The 18,574-nt window shown below is 40.4% G+C and overlaps 1 protein-coding gene across 4 annotated transcripts in view; it reads right to left on the bottom strand.

Moving 5' to 3' along the window:
• Positions 1–18,574, bottom strand: part of LOC113407184 (dedicator of cytokinesis protein 7) — a 108,508-nt gene that overhangs the window by 42,652 nt on the left and 47,282 nt on the right. For 2 of the 4 annotated variants that reach the window (XM_026655310.1, XM_026655311.1), the window contains exons 15-27: positions 17,319–17,457; positions 16,801–16,902; positions 16,461–16,547; positions 15,587–15,818; positions 12,965–13,129; positions 11,978–12,147; positions 8,545–8,637; positions 7,196–7,285; positions 6,089–6,184; positions 5,825–5,965; positions 5,562–5,675; positions 4,412–4,582; positions 3,235–3,374 (exon numbers count right to left, since the gene is read on the bottom strand). In XM_026655310.1, the coding sequence (XP_026511095.1) occupies positions 3,235–3,374; positions 4,412–4,582; positions 5,562–5,675; positions 5,825–5,965; positions 6,089–6,184; positions 7,196–7,285; positions 8,545–8,637; positions 11,978–12,147; positions 12,965–13,129; positions 15,587–15,818; positions 16,461–16,547; positions 16,801–16,902; positions 17,319–17,457 (1,740 nt within the window). The remainder of the gene's footprint in view (positions 1–3,234; positions 3,375–4,411; positions 4,583–5,561; positions 5,676–5,824; positions 5,966–6,088; positions 6,185–7,195; positions 7,286–8,544; positions 8,638–11,977; positions 12,148–12,964; positions 13,130–15,586; positions 15,819–16,460; positions 16,548–16,800; positions 16,903–17,318; positions 17,458–18,574) is intronic. The other 2 variants (XM_026655312.1, XM_026655313.1) reach the window with 1 other exon arrangement.

The raw sequence follows: 18,574 nt of genomic DNA, 5'->3' as shown, positions 1-18,574 counted from the left end.
ATCAGAATCTGGCCCTTAGGCAATGAGCAACATCACCAACAAAGAAGACATTATGTGCTAAGACAATCCACCCAGGACTTGATTTGTTTGGACTTTCCTCTTCTGTCACTGCAGCACACTAGTTATCTCATCCACCTGTTACGCCTTGTCTTTTAGATTGTAATCTCCTTGGAACAGGGCATTGATTGTATGTTTGTATAGCTCCTAGCACAATGAGACCCCAACCTTTGAACACTAACACAATATATGGCAAACAATAATAGTAATAATACATTTAAAAGGTATTACTAAGTCTTTTCTGTACATGAATTATGAAGTTATTCCATGGAAAACACGTATAGTACAATTGAATGCCAACAGCTTGCATACAACAGACAGGATAATGGAACAAACAGGTTAAACAAGTCTAAGTTTCAATAACTTTATGTCATATACAGAGCTCAGAGGAGAACCCATGAATTTCCTATATAAAAGCAGTTAGCTATGCATCCTTTAATCCTTTCCCACTGCAGGGCAACGCATCTGGGAATAATTCTAAATTATTCCAGAGTACTGTGGCTGAAATAGATAACTTTTTAATGATTAGTGTAGTCTTAAGTCCTGCACTGATAAACTGTTCAAATCAGGAAATGTCTTACAGGTCAAATCCACAACTGGTGTAAATTAGTGTACTCCACTGATGTCAACAGAGCTACGCCAATTTACATCATCTGAGGATATGGCCCTTAACACTCTCCATAGGAGAGTGGTGGAATGCCGTAATTGCAACTTTGATGGAACTGGGGGAGAGTCAAGATAGTTTAAGCCCTAAAAGGTAGTCGAGTATTAATGGAAGAGGCGCGGGAGTAGGAGAGGTTTGTTTGTCAAAGCACCAGTGCGTGAATCTCGTCCACTTATGAAGATAGCAGAACACATTCCACACGTACCACCTATGTAAAAGTACCCTTTGTACCTGGGCCAATGGGAGCTGCAAAGCCAGCGCCGTGGGCAGAGGCAGCGTGCAGAGATGCCTGGCCATGCCTCCACATAGCAACTGAGAAAGGGGGATGTCGCCGCTTCCAGGGAGCCCCAAGGTAAGCGCCGCCCAGAGCCCGCCTCACTCCATCCAGTGTCCCAACCCTCTGCCCCCTTCCATACCCAAACTCTGCTGCTGCTATGGTGGCCTGAGACTGCCCCAGTAGCGGCCGGTGTGCCTAGCGCAGGGGCTGTCTGAGCTGCCCCTGAGCCAGGCGCACTGGCCGCTGCAGAAGTCTCGGAGGTCACAGAAAGTCACAGAATCCGTGACCTCCGTGACAAACCCACAGCCTTACTTATGAGGGAAGATTGAAAGTATTGGATTTGTTTAGTCTGGAAAAGAGAAGACTGAGAGGGGACATGATAACAGTTTTCAAGTACATAAAAGGTTGTTACAAGGAGGAGGGAGAAGAATTGTTCCCCTTAACCTCTGAGTATAGGACAAGAAGCAATGGGATTAAATTGCAGCAAGGGAGGCTTAGGTTGAACATTAGGAAAAACTTCCTAAATGTCAGGGTGGTTAAGCACTGGAATAAGTTGTCTAGGGAAGTTGTGGAATCTCCATCATTGGAGATTTTTAAAAGCAGGTTAGACAAACACCTGACAATTAGGAAGTTTTTCCTAATGTCCAACCTAAACCTCCCTTGCTGCAATTTAATCCCATTGCTTCTTGTCCTATCCTCAGAGGTTAAGGGGAACAATTCTTCTCCCTCCTCCTTGGATACAGAGGGACCCAGACAAATTAGAGGATTGGGCCAAAAGAAATCTGATGAGGATCAACAAATGCAGAGTCCTGCACTTAGGAAGGAAGAATCCCATGCACTGCTACAGACTAGGGACCGACTGGCTAGGCAGCAGTTCTGCAAAAAAGGACCTAGGTGTTACAAGAAGCTGGATATGAGTCAACAGTGAACCAGAAGCTGGATATGAGTCAACAGTGTGCCCTTGTTGCCAAGAAGGCTAGCGGCATTTTGGGCTGTATAAGTGGGGGCATTGCCAGCAGATCGAGGGACGTGATCATTCCCCTCTATTCGGCATTGGTGAGGCCTCATCTGAAGTACTGTGTCCAGTTTTGGGCCCCACACTATAAGAAGGATGTAGAAAAATTGGAAAGAGTCCAGCGAAGGGCAACAAAAATGATTAGGGGCCTGGAGCACATGACTTATGAGGAGAGACTGAGGGAACTGGGATTATTTAGACTGCAGAAGAGAAGAATGAGGGGAGATTTGATAGCTGCTTTCAACTACCTGAAAGGGAGTTCCAAAGAGGATGGATCTAGACTGTTCTCAGTGGTACCAGATGATAGAACAAGGAGTAATGGTCTCAAGTTGCACTGAGGGAGGTTTAGGTTGGATATTAGGAAAAACTTTTTCACTAGGAGGGTGGTGAAGCACCTAGGGAGGTGGTGGAATCTCCTTCCTTAGAGGTTTTTAAGGTCAGGCTTGACAAAGCCCTGGCTGGTATGATTTAGTTGGGGATTAGGTCCTGCTTTGAGCAGGGGCTTGGACTAGATGACCTCCTGAGGTCCCTTTCAACCCTGATATTCTATGATTCTTTTAGGAATGGTCTAGATAATACTTAGTCCTGTACTGAGTGTAGCGGATTGGACTAGATGACCTCTAGAGGTCTCTTCCAGTCCTATGATTCTATGATTACTGGGCAGTATTCCAAACTCTGAAAATTTCTTGCTGCATAACCTTGGCAAACAACTTTAAAATATTCTATGTTTCACTTTATCCATCTGTAGTACAGCTATATTTACTGGTCTTACAGGGGAGTTGTGAGGCTTAATTTATATGTATAAAGTGCTTTGAGATCCTAAGATGAAAGGTGCTACTATACCTAAACCCAACATCAGCAGACATTTTCTTACTCTTGAAAATTATGTTCTTGCTACTGCTGCAAAAAAGCTACTTTCTGCAGCCTCCACAGCCAATTGAAGAGTACCATTGAAAGGCTCCAATGGGAGACTCTCATCCCCTCATTCTCAGCTAGGAGAATGTGCCTGTAAACAGGATTGGAGAGTCGGGGTTAAAAGAGATAGGAAAGGCGGCAGAACAAGTAGGCGGGGAGGATTCTCGGGCTGGAGGACTTGTTTCCTACTCCCACTCTCCTCTCAGATTATACATGTAAATTAACTCTGTTCATGGTGGTAGTTTGCTTGTGATCCACCATCTACTTAGATTACAGTAACCTCTTGGGAAAAAGTTAAAAACTCACCCTTCAGCATCAGGATCTAAAATGACAGCCAGCTCTGTTAACACAAGCCCTGCCAAGTAATGCTGCTGGCGGAAAGGCACAGACAATTCAAACATATTTGCAATCTTCTGGTCTTGGACATTTGTAGAGAATCCAGAACTCTGTTGAAAAACCCAAGCGTTAAAAGTTGTGTAATGAGCCACTGAGACACAGAAAGATACAGCTTATGAAATACAGGACAAGCCCTGTCCAGATTCAATAAAATCTCATGTCAGCCACTATTTCACTCATTTTTTGGCTACATATCTACTTATGTTACATGTAACTTCATTAACCCTTCAATAATTCAGAGTAGATGCATTTTACTTTTGTTCCCTTCTTAGTTAAGTATATGCATTACAAACCAGAGGATGAGAAAACAGTTAATCTGATGAGCAAGAGCAGGGTTACTGAGCAAGGCAACGTGTTTGCTGAGTAATGACTATTTTTTGCACATTCACTCTTTTGCACAGGATGGGAAAAGGTAGTAGAATGATGCGTTACAAAGGGTAGGTCTACACTTACTTCCTGGTCCGGCGGTAAGCAATCGATCTTCTGAGATCGATTTATCGTGTCTTGTCTAGACGTGATAAATCGATCCCGGATGTGCTCGCCGTCGATGCCGGTACTCCAGCTCAGCGAGAGGAGTACGCGCAGTCGACGGGGGAGCCTGCCTGCCGCGTCTGGACCCGCGGTAAGTTCGAACTAAGGTACTTCGATTTCAGCTACGTTAAGTTGCGTACCTTAGTTCGAAGTGGGGGGTTAGTGTGGACCAGGCCAAAGTGATAATAAATGGACCTTGGTTATTTTAATCATCACAGAAGATCAGCAAAGTCTGAATAAAAGCCTACTGTTCTTCGCTTCAAAGGAAAACTTTCTGCTTACACATTATGGCTAAAAGTTTAGGGTTTCAGAGACGCACTTTAAGCTTTCATTATGGCAATCCTAATATGGGTAATTTAGCTACAAGGAGTAACGCCAAGTGTGCTGCCCATAGGCCCCTCTACCTGCATTGCCCGTATTTTTTAAATAAGTGATCAAAGAGGCATTAGCAGGAAAGGAACCAGAACATGTGTGTGACACACCTGTCTCTGAGATTTACTCCTAAGAACAAAGCTCAGCTTGAATTTCCACATGTGGCCTTTGCTGCTTTGCCTACCTGAGAAGTTGCCGAAGACACAGACGGTGAGGGAGATGCAGGTGGCGTGAGTAGGCTACAGGGTAAATTCAGGGTGACGTAGTGCTCATGGCTGCAGATAATGCGGAGGAAGTCCAGCCTCAAGGATACAAGGATACTTGGATTTGGTAAGGAATAAAGCTTTGAAGACACCTGGCAAGAACAACACAAATTATACAGTTAATAGTAATGCAGCACACAAATGCAGCATGTGACTTCTGACATATCCTCCATCACCATGTTATACAGCAGGAAAGACTAGATTAAAGGGTTTTATAATGCTTTAGCTGTCATTAAACAGCAGTAAGACACACAACACTTCTCTGTAGTTTCAATTACAAGAGTCACATGGGGAACTGTACATTTAACATTTACCACAGCCGACAATGCTTATAACAATATAATATTTGCATAACAGGCATACTAATTACAATTACAAATTAAGTCCCATCTACTTCACATGTGATATTGAACTCCTATTGATTTCAGTAGGGAGTTGCACAAATAAGATCAAGGAAAACACATCAGCAGGCTGGCTAGTCACACACACAGGTGCTGGAACTAGGGGTGCTGCCACTCCCCCTGGCTTGAGGTGGTTTCCATTATATACAGGGTTTACAGTTTAGTTCAATGGCTCTCAGCACCCCCACTATAAAAATGGTTCCAGCCCCCCCGGTCACACAGTAGGCAACATAGTTCAAATAATATTATCGTTCAGGCCATCTACTATGGAATGTTTCAATCTGTAGTAAAGATGAACCTGAAGCCCAGATCCAAATATCCCCAAACATCATGGATGCTCAGATCCAACTTTTGCAGTCAAGCCCCTTTCTAATCTCTTCCTCCATTACTCTGGTGGCAACAAGCATGGAGAGAGACTCCTCCCTCCCAGTGTAACTCCATCGACTTAGTGGACTAACTCCTGATTTAGACAGTATACCTGAGAAGGGAATCAGGCACAGAGCTGTAGAAGCATTAAAACACAAGATGAATGACACATCAAGCTAATTTTTTTTAAAGTCACGCTGATAATGGAATGTTGTGCTCCTGCTTTGCAGCTGGTCCTAAGGAAGTTACACTAGTGTGGTGTGACACCGTATCCAGCTAATACATAACATTTCTCTGCATTTACCTGTTTGTAGCAGGCCTTAATAAGGCTAAAGACAAACCCTCTATCCATGATAGACAGCAGATCATTGAGGAAAAATGCAAGACTGGTGTTGAGCCTTTCAATCATTTCTGTATCCTGAACGGGAGAACAAAAAGAGAAAATGCAAGGAAAAGAGCGCTGTTATATATGGTAACACAACAGTTTCAAATTAAGGCCCTGATCTATGCACCTGGATGGAACAAGCTGCAGAATTGGCCAGGGTGCAGCTAAGTGCTTGCCATTACCTTCTGAAACCGAGAGACTATATCATTGGCAATTGTGCTGACCAGAGCACATATGTCATCCATAAAACGTTCCGGAAAACGATTCTTCCTCGGAGCATCCAGTTTGTCAGCAAAATACAAATGATGCACCATACTCTTCACCTACAGGAAACATATATTACTAGTAACGGTCATTTGTGGAAAGCATTATGCTATTAACAGTGGTGTCTGTTTTACTAAAAACCTGGATTAATCCTAAAATTAATGGGTTTCCAATTTGCTCACCATAAGCTCGAAGAAGAACCACGCCTGCTGTAAAGCTGCCTCCCGAACGCTTCCACTGCAGACGACCCACTGTAAGGCCAGTTCTTCATGAAAAAGCTAAACAGATTCAAATCCAAAGTTAGTCCTAGTACCCACGTTGGCTTGCAACACAATCCACGTGAAAAATGGAAGCACAACACATGAAAAATATGGAGAACAATGAGGATAAGCAAAATAATAAATGTTAATGCAACAGCAGTGAATGTCCCTTAAAGGATCCCCCCAATTAACAATATAGGACGCTGTTATGATGTGTGAGGTGAGAAACAGCACGTCATTTTGGTCCACCATTAAAATTTAAGTGTTGACAATTTTCTTCCCTCCCAAAATATTTGTTGCTCAAATTAGTTTAAAAATCTACCTTTCTGCCTGGTCAGATTCTTGACGTAAAAGGGAGTAAAAAGGGGACATATAAAGCAATTTGTACACAACTGTATATTTATTTTGAGAAAGAACTTTAGCAAAATGGTACATATGGGAAAAATAAACCATATTGTGCTAACAGCCACCTTCTTGCTTTAGTTTCAATTCCCAGAAAGAACAAATCACAGACTAGTAGAAGTCACTGGTGGTGTTTTTATTATTCAAAAAGTCAACAAATTTTGTGTCACTGGCATTATTTAGGAGTAGATTCTTACCTCCTTTCAATGGGCGTAAATCCAGAGTAAACCCTGACTTCACTAGAGTTACACTGGATTTACACTCATGTAAGTGAGGTCAGAATCTGGCCCTCAGTGTTAAATAGCTAACACATTTTAATTCATTGTATTAGAGCAAGTCATTTACATAATCCAACAGCAGCACTAATATTTTTTTAAAACCTATAGTAATTCCATCTAAGCAACAGGAACATTCATCAGACAAGCCTCTCCTGCTATTTTTACTCATCCTCATTCACTGAGTCAGGACATTTTATATTTGCTAGTGATCTACTATAGAGAAGTGCTCAGCAAAAGCAGTTCCCCAATTAACTCTGAAAATCAGGCCAAAATAAAAGATAGACAACCATGTTTCAGAATGACTCGACCTCCATGCCCCACGATATCAATTGTCTTCACTGACATCTACCTTTTTAGTTGGTAACCGTCCTGTTAATGTTTGTAAGAAACTTGACGTCTCTGTGTGCGAAGACATACGATTACAACTTCGATCTGTAGCCTACGGAGTGGAGATGAATGAATGATGACAGCACATTAAAGTTTGCTGGGGATGGTTTCTGCAGCTCAAGGACAATGTACATTTACAAAATACTGTTTAACAGTAGATTTCACAGGTTTTTACACCTTCCCCCCCTTCTCAAACTCTTAGCCATCTGTTTAAACAAACAGAGTGACAACAATAAAAAGCATTGTTGTGGTTTGGTTTTTTTTTTTTTTTGTTTTTTTTTTTTTTAAGATTTACATGTTCTTTAAATAAAAGCATGTTTTTATGCACAAAGACATTTAATGCTGCAAAGCATGAAACTTTTCCATACTTATATTCTGTCAGCATGCAGATGTCTGGAATGTAACATTTTTATATGTTTCAGTGTCATACCTCTCAATCTACCAGTCCAAATGAGTGGACGCCCCCCCCCAAAATGACCCATCTATTAGTACAGGGAATTAGAAAATTACATGAGATTTTTTTCTTTTAGCACACACAACTTTAACCATAAACTCAATTTCAGGATTCAACACTTCTGATGGAAATAACTTGCCTTAATGCAAGTTAGTTCAGACTAGATTTGTGTGGGAGGGAGGTAAATTTAAGTTTACAAGGAAGGAAAGTTGAGAGGTATGTTCAAAACAATCATGCAGTGTAAAGCAACAGGCAACCAGGGTTAAATAAGTGAAACCTATCTTATGTAAGCCACTACAAATTTCATACTTTGCAACACAGAACAGATACAGCTGCATCTTATGAATCATTGCTTCCAATATTTCGTTTTGGTTTAATTATCTCTCATTCAAACATTCACATTAAAAAGGATCAATTGAATATGAAGGATACTAAATGCTTTATGAAAATGGTAAAATGGTTCATGACGTTAAAACAAAAAGCAAACATGATGCGGCATAAAATTGTGATCAACGTTCCCATTAAAAAATGTGCTTCACCTAAAGTAGAAACTAATGTTAAAAAACAACAACAAAGGAAAGGAGCTGTAGCAACTAAATTTCACAAACCAGCAACTACTGAAATGAAAGGAAGGGGACACTGTTTATGCATTTTTGGGGTTTTCATGCAGTGTGGAGGGGAGGGAGGAGGAGAAGTACTAATTTTAAAATAAAAAATAAAAATCACTAACTTTTCAAAGATTGAAAAAAGCAAGCCACCAAAACTATAGTATACACTTAAAGGGAGATGTTCTTTAGGGAAAGATCAGCCAATAAAAAACAAAAACAAAAAAACCAAAACTCTAATGTAGACACCACCTGTGTTGACTCTGCACTTGGACTGGGGTTGGATCCCCATGGGGCAGCTTTGGGACCACCAGTGTTTACCCAGGAATTGGAGCGGTCTAAACCCTGGGCATATAATAGAAAGCAGTTGGGAAAGGAAAGACATATTACATGTTGCATGCCACACAGTAGTCTAATTTAGAGATATGCAGTCCTTAAAAGAAATCAAAATGTGTTTAACACGTCACCAATTAGTACTGTTAAAGCAACCTGAATTCTCAGGCATATGTTGAGAAATTTTAGTCCCGAAGGTTATTTTTATTATTTTTCAATCACACAAACACAACATTAACATTGATGAGAGCATCTGTTCAGGCTACACCTGTTGTATTTGTACTCTCCATGCACCAAAACCATTATGAGACCAAATATTGCTCTTACTTACATCTTGAGTAAATCCAGTGACTTCAGTAGAGTTACTCCAGATTTATACTGATGTAGCAGAACAAAATCTGGCTCATAGATGATGGGAACCACAAAAGGTGGTCTGTGAGGTTTCTATATTTCTTGAGCCAGGCTATTTGCCATACAGTGTTCATAAACCCCACAAGTCCTATTGAGAAATGTATGAGCTCTGAAGAGACATCAAAAGAGCTCTCAGACATTTGCATGTTCACAGCAAAGAACGCTAATATTCTGAAAAAAAATAGTGCTAGGCACTAGATTTCAACAAGGACCAAATGGGAAAAAAGGTGTTTTTTCTAGACCCAAAGCTATATTTGAGATATGACATTTTGAAAAAAAAAATTAGGCTTTTCATAACATGACAATGTTTTTTCATATTTTCATATGTTGGAGAAAAAAAACACCCGTCTAATTAATATGGAATTTGTTCCCCAAATCCTCCTCCACCAAGAGACCATGAATACAACATTTCAGGTGGAAAAGAATTATGTTTCCACTCATTAGTCCCAAGAAAGTTAAAGAAAAGGTAGGAGCAGACAAAACTGAGCTCATTCCAGAAACTGTTTTACATCATCAGTTTGATTCAAAGACTATTGAATGCGATGGGAGCCTATTAACGCCAAGGGGCTTTGGATCAGATCTTATGGGATAATTACTACATACATAGCTCCTCATAACATTCTCAAATGAACTTCAGTCCTCACCTGGGAGAGAGGACTTTTCAATTTCCATGCCAACTTTGCTTAGATGCCCAGAAAAGGTGCAGTTTAGATGCCAGCTATGATGGTGGTTTTTGAAATAGAGACTTTTGTCAATTACAAACTGGATCCAGACCACCAATTCATTTCTCACTACCCATTAAAAACTCACACCAAACTTGAGTCCAGATTTAAACCAGTATCCTTGAGGTTATGCTATTGAGCCATCCAGTATGAGAGAGCACAGCGTTGTTGTAATTTTGCTCAAATAGACTCAGAAACAAACAGACAACACAAACTGGAAAATGTTGTTTTGTTCTGAATTATGATTCAGCAGAAACGAAGAAAAGCCCTGATCATGCAAAGGCACAAGCTTAATTTTACACACTTTGAGTAGAAGTCAATGGGACTACGTGCAGTGAGTCAAGCTAAGCACATGTCCTGATCCTGCAAACACCTAAGCACATAACTTTGCTCACATGCACAGTCCTAATGACTGCAATGTAGATCAAGTGACACATGGACTTACGTGTTTACAGGAGTGGGAGCCAATTTTGTCTTATATTGGAAAGTATAGAAGCCCCTCCCCCTGTCACAATGTATAGAATTGAGAGTTTCCTCTCCTTTCAAGGAGGAGTAAATATGAAGTATATACAACTTGTTAAATTCCAGGCAATGACTGAGGTCCCAGTCCTGTAAGAGGATCTGTGTGGGTGCATCCGCTTGCTTGTGCAGATCCACTAGCAGGATTATATTCAAGCATTATATTCATAGCAGTCAAAAACCGGATATTTTCTGTTTTTTTCCCCAGCATACTTCCAACAATTTAGGAAATCTACATATTTTTATTACAAGCGCAAAATGGTATAAAGGCTATTTTTGGCAGATGCCAAATTTGCTTCAAAAATAATAAGAATCCCAAAATAGTGAAAGACAGAGATTAGTATCAGATCCAAAACCTTCTGCATTATGTTGATCCAAAGCAATCCTTAAACACTGTAAGAGAGAACTTAAAAGATTTTTAGAATAAAATCAGAAATATGAGTCAGTGATGGCTTAAATGGAATCTACCAGATAACCCACACAACAGATAACAAATATAAGGGTTTATTCCAAACAATTAAATGAAACAAACAAAATGATGGGTGCTTTTTAAAAATAAAACACCTCTCATGATTGGTCCTATTTTCAAGTGAAGGCTCTTTAGTAGGATGGTCACTTGCTTAAATCATTATTTGGGTATGTACAAATGGTATTTTGCACCTATGTACCACTTTCAGCATTTTATGAAGACATCTATATTTTGACTATTGGATTTGATAGATTTAAATGTAATTATTTTTCTTAGATTCTGTATATTCATATCCAGCCTAGTATCTGCTGACCAAGCTACTGGCAAGAAATATTTCCATTAACAGTAGTCTACACATTAGCTTTTTAAGCACAGAGTATGTATCTGGAAGAAAATCTCTTTCCATTTTCTATTGCCACATTATTCACTCAGTCAGCACATGGAAAGCGTCTAATATCCTGTGTAAATTCCACATGCACATCGCTCCCCCGGGCGTTTCACAAAAGGTCAAGGTTGTTTAATTAGTGAGACATCTAAGTGGATCTTTAAACTTTTTTAAATCTTCTAGTCCTTGCTTTATTTATTTATTTTAAATAATGATTCACCGAACAGAACTTATCTTGTCTTCTGTCTGGTGAGAAAATCACATTTTTAGTCATTCAAAAATCAGTGACATCTCTGTCTCAGACCAAAGCCTCCCCTGCCTTTCTTTGAATACAGGATTGACAAATGTCAAACTGACCCAGGTGGGTGACTTTACTAACAAACTTGATTAGTTGATTTTTCAAGGACTGGGGGTAAAAGTTCTTTCAAGATAATCCATGCTGGAAGAATGAAGGGTGGTGGTACTGGTGGAGAGGGGTTGTGACACTTTATACCAGAGGAGGGCCAGAGAATATATATAAAATAAAAAAAAGAGTCCTACCCTCTCAGCCACCATGTCTTTACAGGGAACACTTGTCAGGAGACAGGGTAATATCCGATTGGTACTTGTTTCTCTCTCCTCTTAGGGGTCTTTAGCAAGTCAAATAAAAACAGTGGCATGTGTTCTGGGAGCAAGATGCCAGCTACTTTCCCAGCATAGGGAAAGACACTGAAGGGGTCATCAGTAAGGATGAGTGAATACAGATTTCTTTTTGAAAGGACAAACACGTTAAAGTTCCTTCTTCATTTGTTTTAAGATTGAAGAGAAATGTGGCGTTTCCTAGGAGCCTTAGTTGTGCAATCGTACCTTACTTCCAATGATTGACCGTACTTCATCATCTGGTGAGGTCGGAGTCCCAGATATATCCGGATTGCTGTTACTAAGACTCCTTGAGCGATTCAAATTAAGGCTTGCTGGTCGGACAGCTGATCGAGCCATAGTAGCATAATGCACGGATCCCCCCAAACCACCGGGACCTACAATTTCACACAAGAGAACATCTTGTAATGTTATAAATCATGGCCACAGAGTGGCTGCTTTGCACCAGTCTGCTGCTGCAAAGCATCTGCATACCTGGTGGATCCGGGAAGCAGGGGACTCCTCTGATGGCATAGGGTAGCTGTAGCAGCTCCTGTGCCATCCCCACACCTGGCTCTCCAGTATAGGGGATGTGGCTGGGAAAAAGGGGGCATGGTCAGAACGCCATTCTGTCCACTGATCCCTGACTATTGGAATGGCCCCTGGGGACTGTTGGCAACTGGTGTAAGATAAAGCAGCCTTCAAGCTGCTCTGTCTTGTGCTTGGAAGCATGCTGATATTTGGCAGCCCCAAGCCGGGGGGGTGGGGAGTGGGGAGGTGTCACAAAAATGGCTTAATGTCACATTAATTCCACTCCAGTTTTGTGTCAAGCCCAGTTTGTCCAATCTGGAGAATATGAGCTTATGTGCACATTCACAAAAGAATACATTTACTCCCAAAAAAGAAATCTACTGCTACGTATGCTTTGCAGTTATGTAACACTGCCCATCTGACACTCAACACACCTTACAAACATTAACTGATTAAGCCTTCAAAGTAGGCAAGTACTATTAAACCCTTTGTACAGATGGGTCCACTGAGTCATACAGCAAGCTAACGACCAATATGTAACACACCAGGGATGGTTGCTAGCACCTGTTCTAAACAAGGAACAATATTCTCTCTCACATTCAGCTATGTATAACAAAGCTCTTTCACCAAACGCAATTCCAATTTCTCAATAAAATGTGTTTTAAAAACAAGAAGTGAAGATACCTGGTGAAGGTGAATTGGGATAGGTATTTGGTAGACGAAAAACATAATAAATATAGGAAGTGAGAAGGTTGTTTCGGCCATGCTGGTCCTGGTTTCCTTCTAAGTTTTTGTGGAGTCTGTTTATGATTGATGCCATCGCTTCAAAAGATGCTTGACCCAGGTTAACTGAAAGAAGTAAGGTGAGAAGTTTGGTTATAAGAGTTCAGCAGTACCTGTGATCACACTATAAATGCTCATTCCATTCATCGCTTAAAAGATAAACAGCAGAGCAGGTCATAAAACAGAAAAAGTTTCTTATGAAGTATTTTACTTGAAATTTGGACCAGCTCTAACAAACAGTTTAAGGATCAGATACGAGCTGTAGTGATAAGCCTCCATTTGGTTTAATATAAAATTTAATGATGTTAGGGCTCAGTCCTAGAACACTGGAATCAACTGAAGTTTTGCCACTGATCGCAATGGGAGCAAGCTCAGGCCGCGAGTTAATGAAAAGATAAAATCCTCGGGATGTTCACAGCATTCTTCTCCATTAACAGTTTTGCTGCAGTCAAGCTGCAACTGAAGTATGAAATGTAGCAACAAGAACTGCCCAGTTCTGTATCTGAACCGGTTATGTTCTAAAAATGAGTACACAGAAAGCCTAATGTGGCTATAGGCTAACAAGATATGGGCAGACCCATGTTTGTAGCTGGAACCATTTTATGACCATAGTTATTTAAAAGGCAGCCCCCAGTTTCATGAGCCCAAACAAAAGACACTTGTGGAACAAGAGAGCTTTTTTCAAAAATAGAGCCACTCTTCATGTTTCAAAAACACACCCTTTCCCAAACAAAAAAAAAAAAAGAAAATGATTAGTGATTTTCAAAGACATTTAGGGGCTTTTGACATATCTTCCATTATGTCTAAATGCATTAGATTGCTTAGAAAATCTCAACTTATAGTTTTAAACAATGAGGGCTTGAATATCATTTTCATGTAAGACCTCTTTATACTACTAGAGTGGTCTAATAAGGCTTAGTGCAAATGAGAATCAGGTCCTAAGATTTAAAATGGTTACTATTTGGTAAGCTACGTTTTAATAAGAATGGGCCAAATTCTGCTCTCACTTACACTGATATAAATCCAAAATAACTTCAATGACGACAGTGTTGGATCTCTAAAAGCAGAATAGGACCCAATGCCTGTACTATATAAGCTGACATTCACACTTGAAATCCTTCCTCCTTTTAGAAGACAAGCTGAATCTCAGAACTGGCATACAATACATATCACTGCGCAAATGGTGCAGAGGTCACTCTAGCTAATTTTCAAGTCTATTTCACCTACATCATCAACCTCATCCAAAGTGTATTAATTCTATTCCTGTCTATTCAAGATATCATACCTACATACAGCATGGGTAAGTATCTACATGACCTCAGAGCATGAGTCTCATTCACTTTCAAAGGCAGCCACCAGTAAATTCCAACTGTATATATTTATTGTGGGTGCTCCAGGAGTGAAAAGTAACTTGCTTATCAGAAGCACAGAATACCTCAACAAACTTGCTCACTTATTCCATCTAATCAAACAATCCCCTGCGCACACTGTGGACAGTAAGTACAGCAATAGCTTCTTCACCTGTGTTTGAACTGTAGGACTTTAAATATTGACAGATTCCACTAAGTGTTCAATTATACCATTAAAGCCGAGCCCATAACAGAGAGCTGTGTGGAGCTGCATTGCTTGTGGTGGAGGCAAAGGGTAGAATTACTGCTGGCAGGATCAGATTCATAATGACTACATTATGAGGAGGGGGTTGGACTAGATGACCTCCTGAGGTCCCTTCCAACCCTGATATTCTATTATTCTAACTAGATAAGTTCATGAAGGATAGGTCCATCAACGGCTATTAGCCAGGATGGACAGGGATGGTGTCCCTAGCCTCCGTTTGCCAGAAGCTGGGAATGGGCGACAGGGGATGGATCACTTGGTGATTACCTGTTCTGTTCATTCCCTCTGGGGCACCTGGCATTGGCCACTGTCGGAAGACAGGATATTGGCTAGATGGGCCTTTGGTCTGACCCAGTATGGCCGTTCTTATGCCTTATGAACAAACAGCATCTAAATCTAATCTTAGCTAGGCCAAGATTTTTCAAGGTGACTAAGGATGTTGGGGGTCTCAAACTCTAGGTGCTCAGCTTGGTGACACCTTAATAGGTCCTGGTTTTCAGAAAGTGCTGAGCACCCATCCTCTGAAAATCAGGTCTCTTTAAGCATCTTAAATTGGGCACCATAACTCATAATAAGGGTGACCAGATAGCAAGTTGCAAAATCGAAACACTTTTTTACAGGGGACGGGGAAGGGGGAATAGAGTTGCGTATATAAGACAAAACCCCTAACTTCAGGATGTCAGGTCACCCTACTCATATATCACTTTGGAAAAATCTTGGCGTTAGTTATTTCTAGTATGTATCACTACCGATCCAGATGCCAGCATGTTTTATTTTGAGGATACATTGTATATTTCCATTCCTAAAATGTTGGCATGAATATGGGACTGTTTTAATTTCTACGTAAATATAATAAAGTTGAAAGCGTCAGTTTATCAACTGTGTTTGTATAAAACTTCAAGAAAATACCTATTTGGCCTGCAATGACAGGAGGTCTCACTACCAGAAGAATCAGCTTGTCAAGCAGGAGATGAAGAAATCGCACTACCGGCTCCAGCTGAGATGAATTTAAAGCTGAAATGCTGCTCTTCAATTCATTTTCCAAATTGTTCTCCATAATTCTCATGTCTCCTATTCGCACAGGAAACATGTGCTCGTCCAGAGCATGAACAAGTGCAAAGAATTTGTCGAGGTAAGGGTCCTACACACAAATAAAATGATATTTATAAATGTGTTACTTTCAAAGTCTCAATGGATCTATCTTAAGTAACCCATTCATTGAAGATTTATCAACAAAACAAAAAGCACATGCAAACCTCCACCTCCAACCACATCACAAATAAAATAACACAATATGTAAAAACATCCAAAAAGAAACCTGGGACTTCAAAATAAAATATGTGAAGTATTTATTAGTCAAAAGGAGTGCAGTTTCACGTTGTAGTTCAAGTACAACTGGAAGAAGACACATTTAGGAAAGGAAAAGAAAGATAAACAGGAAAAAAACGAAAATCTGAGATCTGAGTAGTACACTGTATCTAAAATTACAAGGATATAGGCCACAGGCCGAGGAGCTGAAAGTGTTGCAGGCCGTTCTGTCCTTAGGTATGCACCCAAAACTCCCACTGACCTCAATGGCAGTTATCAGGATGCACTGTCAGCAGAACTGGGACAACGGTTCTGTTTTCAGTCCTTTCAGAACTTTACATCCCTTGGTACTTTAAGCTTTCATTGAAATTGACGTGAGTTTATTACACATTTATTACAAGTGAGAGATTCAATGTTGCCATTGTCAAATGACTATCAAGCTACATGTGTGACTAAGTCCGCTATTAACAGTTACCTGTGTGTGGATGGATGATACGGCAACAACTTCTACATTGAAAACTCCTTTGTGATTATCTACCCACTTCATTCCAGGAAGGGGCACCTATAGGAAGTTAATAAAATCATTAACTCATGTAAGACACCTCAGGCATTACCTGTAGGAAAAGAGAAAGCACCTCCTTTGTAGAGCTAAGGTTCTTCTAATTAAAATACTAACTCAATTTAACTGTCAGATGATACACACAGCACTTTTTAGAGTTAACAGTTTTCAAGAAATAGCCTAAGAATTTCAAATTTTTCTATAGCTTTTTCCTTATATCTTCTTCTGAGGGATTTCAGCATGAGCAATAACTGACCTCTGGAGAAAGCACAGAATAAGCCTGTGGTGGTTTTTCCAATGAAACAGGTAGGCAGAACTGACCAGTCTTCAAACGTCCATTTTGAAGCATTGGTATCCACTTTAAGAGGGGGGGAAAAAAACAACACAGTATATTGAGTCCTACAGGGCTGAATTTCACAGCAAACATTTTCTGGATGGAAACATGGCTAATGTGTGATTAGTGGCCATTTTTGACTTTTACAAGTTGAAGCACTATTCAAATTATGTCATATTTATAACAGGGGGAGGGATAGCTCAGTGGTTTGAGTATTGACCTGCTAAACCCAGGGTTGTGAGTTCAATCCTTGATGGGGCCATTTAGGGATTTAGTTGGGGATTGGTCCTGCTTTGAGCAGGGGGTTGGCCTAGATGACCTCCTGAGGTCCCTTCCAACCCTGATATTCTATGATGTGACAATGTTGAGTAAAACAAATACATTATCAATATATCCTGCTTTGGATCAAAATTTGATTTTGTTGAAAGAAAGATGCTTACAGTGTATCCAACCGGCGTCTCAAGAGGAGTGTTTTGTTTTTGTTGGCAACTGACATGATAGAAAGTAAAAAGCAGGTGGTGATGATCAGTTAAAGTGGCAGGGAGTTTAATTTTGATTTCTTCATGAAAATCAGGCGATCTGTTTAGAAACAAAATCATCAACTCAGTTACCAATTCAAATTCTGTAATTAGGATTATTACTGGCATTCAGATAAACCACGCTTGGCCTGGTTGCTTCACCTTTATTTTTTCCAAAATCCGTTTTAGACTGGCTTAGATTGAACCCTTTGTGCAAAGAAGGAAATAAATGGAGTACCTCAGAGGATTACAAGTTTTACTTTCTGATCAGTGTTTGGAAAAATATATTAGCTCAGACAATATTTGTACTGGTCTGCCAAAAGTTGTCAGAATACATTGGGTCTTAAACATGGGTGTCATCTTTTTGAACAATTAGAAAAAGTATTTTTGCTATTTCATTGAACAGTACATCAAATCTGATTAAAAAATAAAGTCTGGAAGCTAATTTAATATTTTATCACGTTGCATTTCTTCTCCCATCAAAGTCTGAGTGAATGCTAGATTCCCATGCTGCTGCTGTTGTCATCTGCAGTTCCTGTTTCCAGGTTCAAGAGGCGCTCTAGAATCTAGTGAGCCAATTAAGGACAGTTCACAAAGCACGTAAATGGGTGTTTCACTTGAAGCACATGAGCCTTGTGCTACTCACACCATTAAAGTTCACTCTCTGCTTAAGGGATTTGCTGGACGGAGCTTAATGTTTTATGCCATTTGAAAGCTGAGTTTTCCAGGTTTCTGATTCTGGCTGGGATTTTTAAGGGGATGTCTTTCCTGCAGAGTTAACGTGGGATCTTACTCAGGTATTGCTGCTAACCTCATTCCCATTTACACACAGAACCCCCCTCACCTGATCTGGATGGTGCTTTAAGCCTGGGCTAGTTGGCCAGGCTGGAGCGACAGGTTAAAGCCTGAGTGCTGCTTTCACTCAGGTTAGTAACCGACTCATGCTGCAGTGCAGATGCAGGCTAAATAACTCGAGTGCTGATAGTCTTCCAGTGCCTTCCCACAATTCCCCCACGTGCCCAGAGGACAGACGAGTTCCCCACAATTCACATAGAGCAGCTCAGTTTATGGCACTACAAAGAACCATAGGATGTGCCCTCAGAAATCTTAGCAACACACATGGGGGAGTGCAGCACCAGTGAGAACACAATAATTTGAGTCTGGCTTTGCAGTGTGGC

The sequence above is a fragment of the Terrapene carolina genome, unplaced genomic scaffold, assembly GCF_002925995.2.
Source record: "Terrapene carolina triunguis isolate 2854851 unplaced genomic scaffold, T_m_triunguis-2.0 Scaffold210, whole genome shotgun sequence".
NCBI classification, from domain to species: domain Eukaryota; kingdom Metazoa; phylum Chordata; order Testudines; family Emydidae; genus Terrapene; species Terrapene triunguis.
This window is presented reverse-complemented; position numbering and strand designations above follow the sequence as displayed.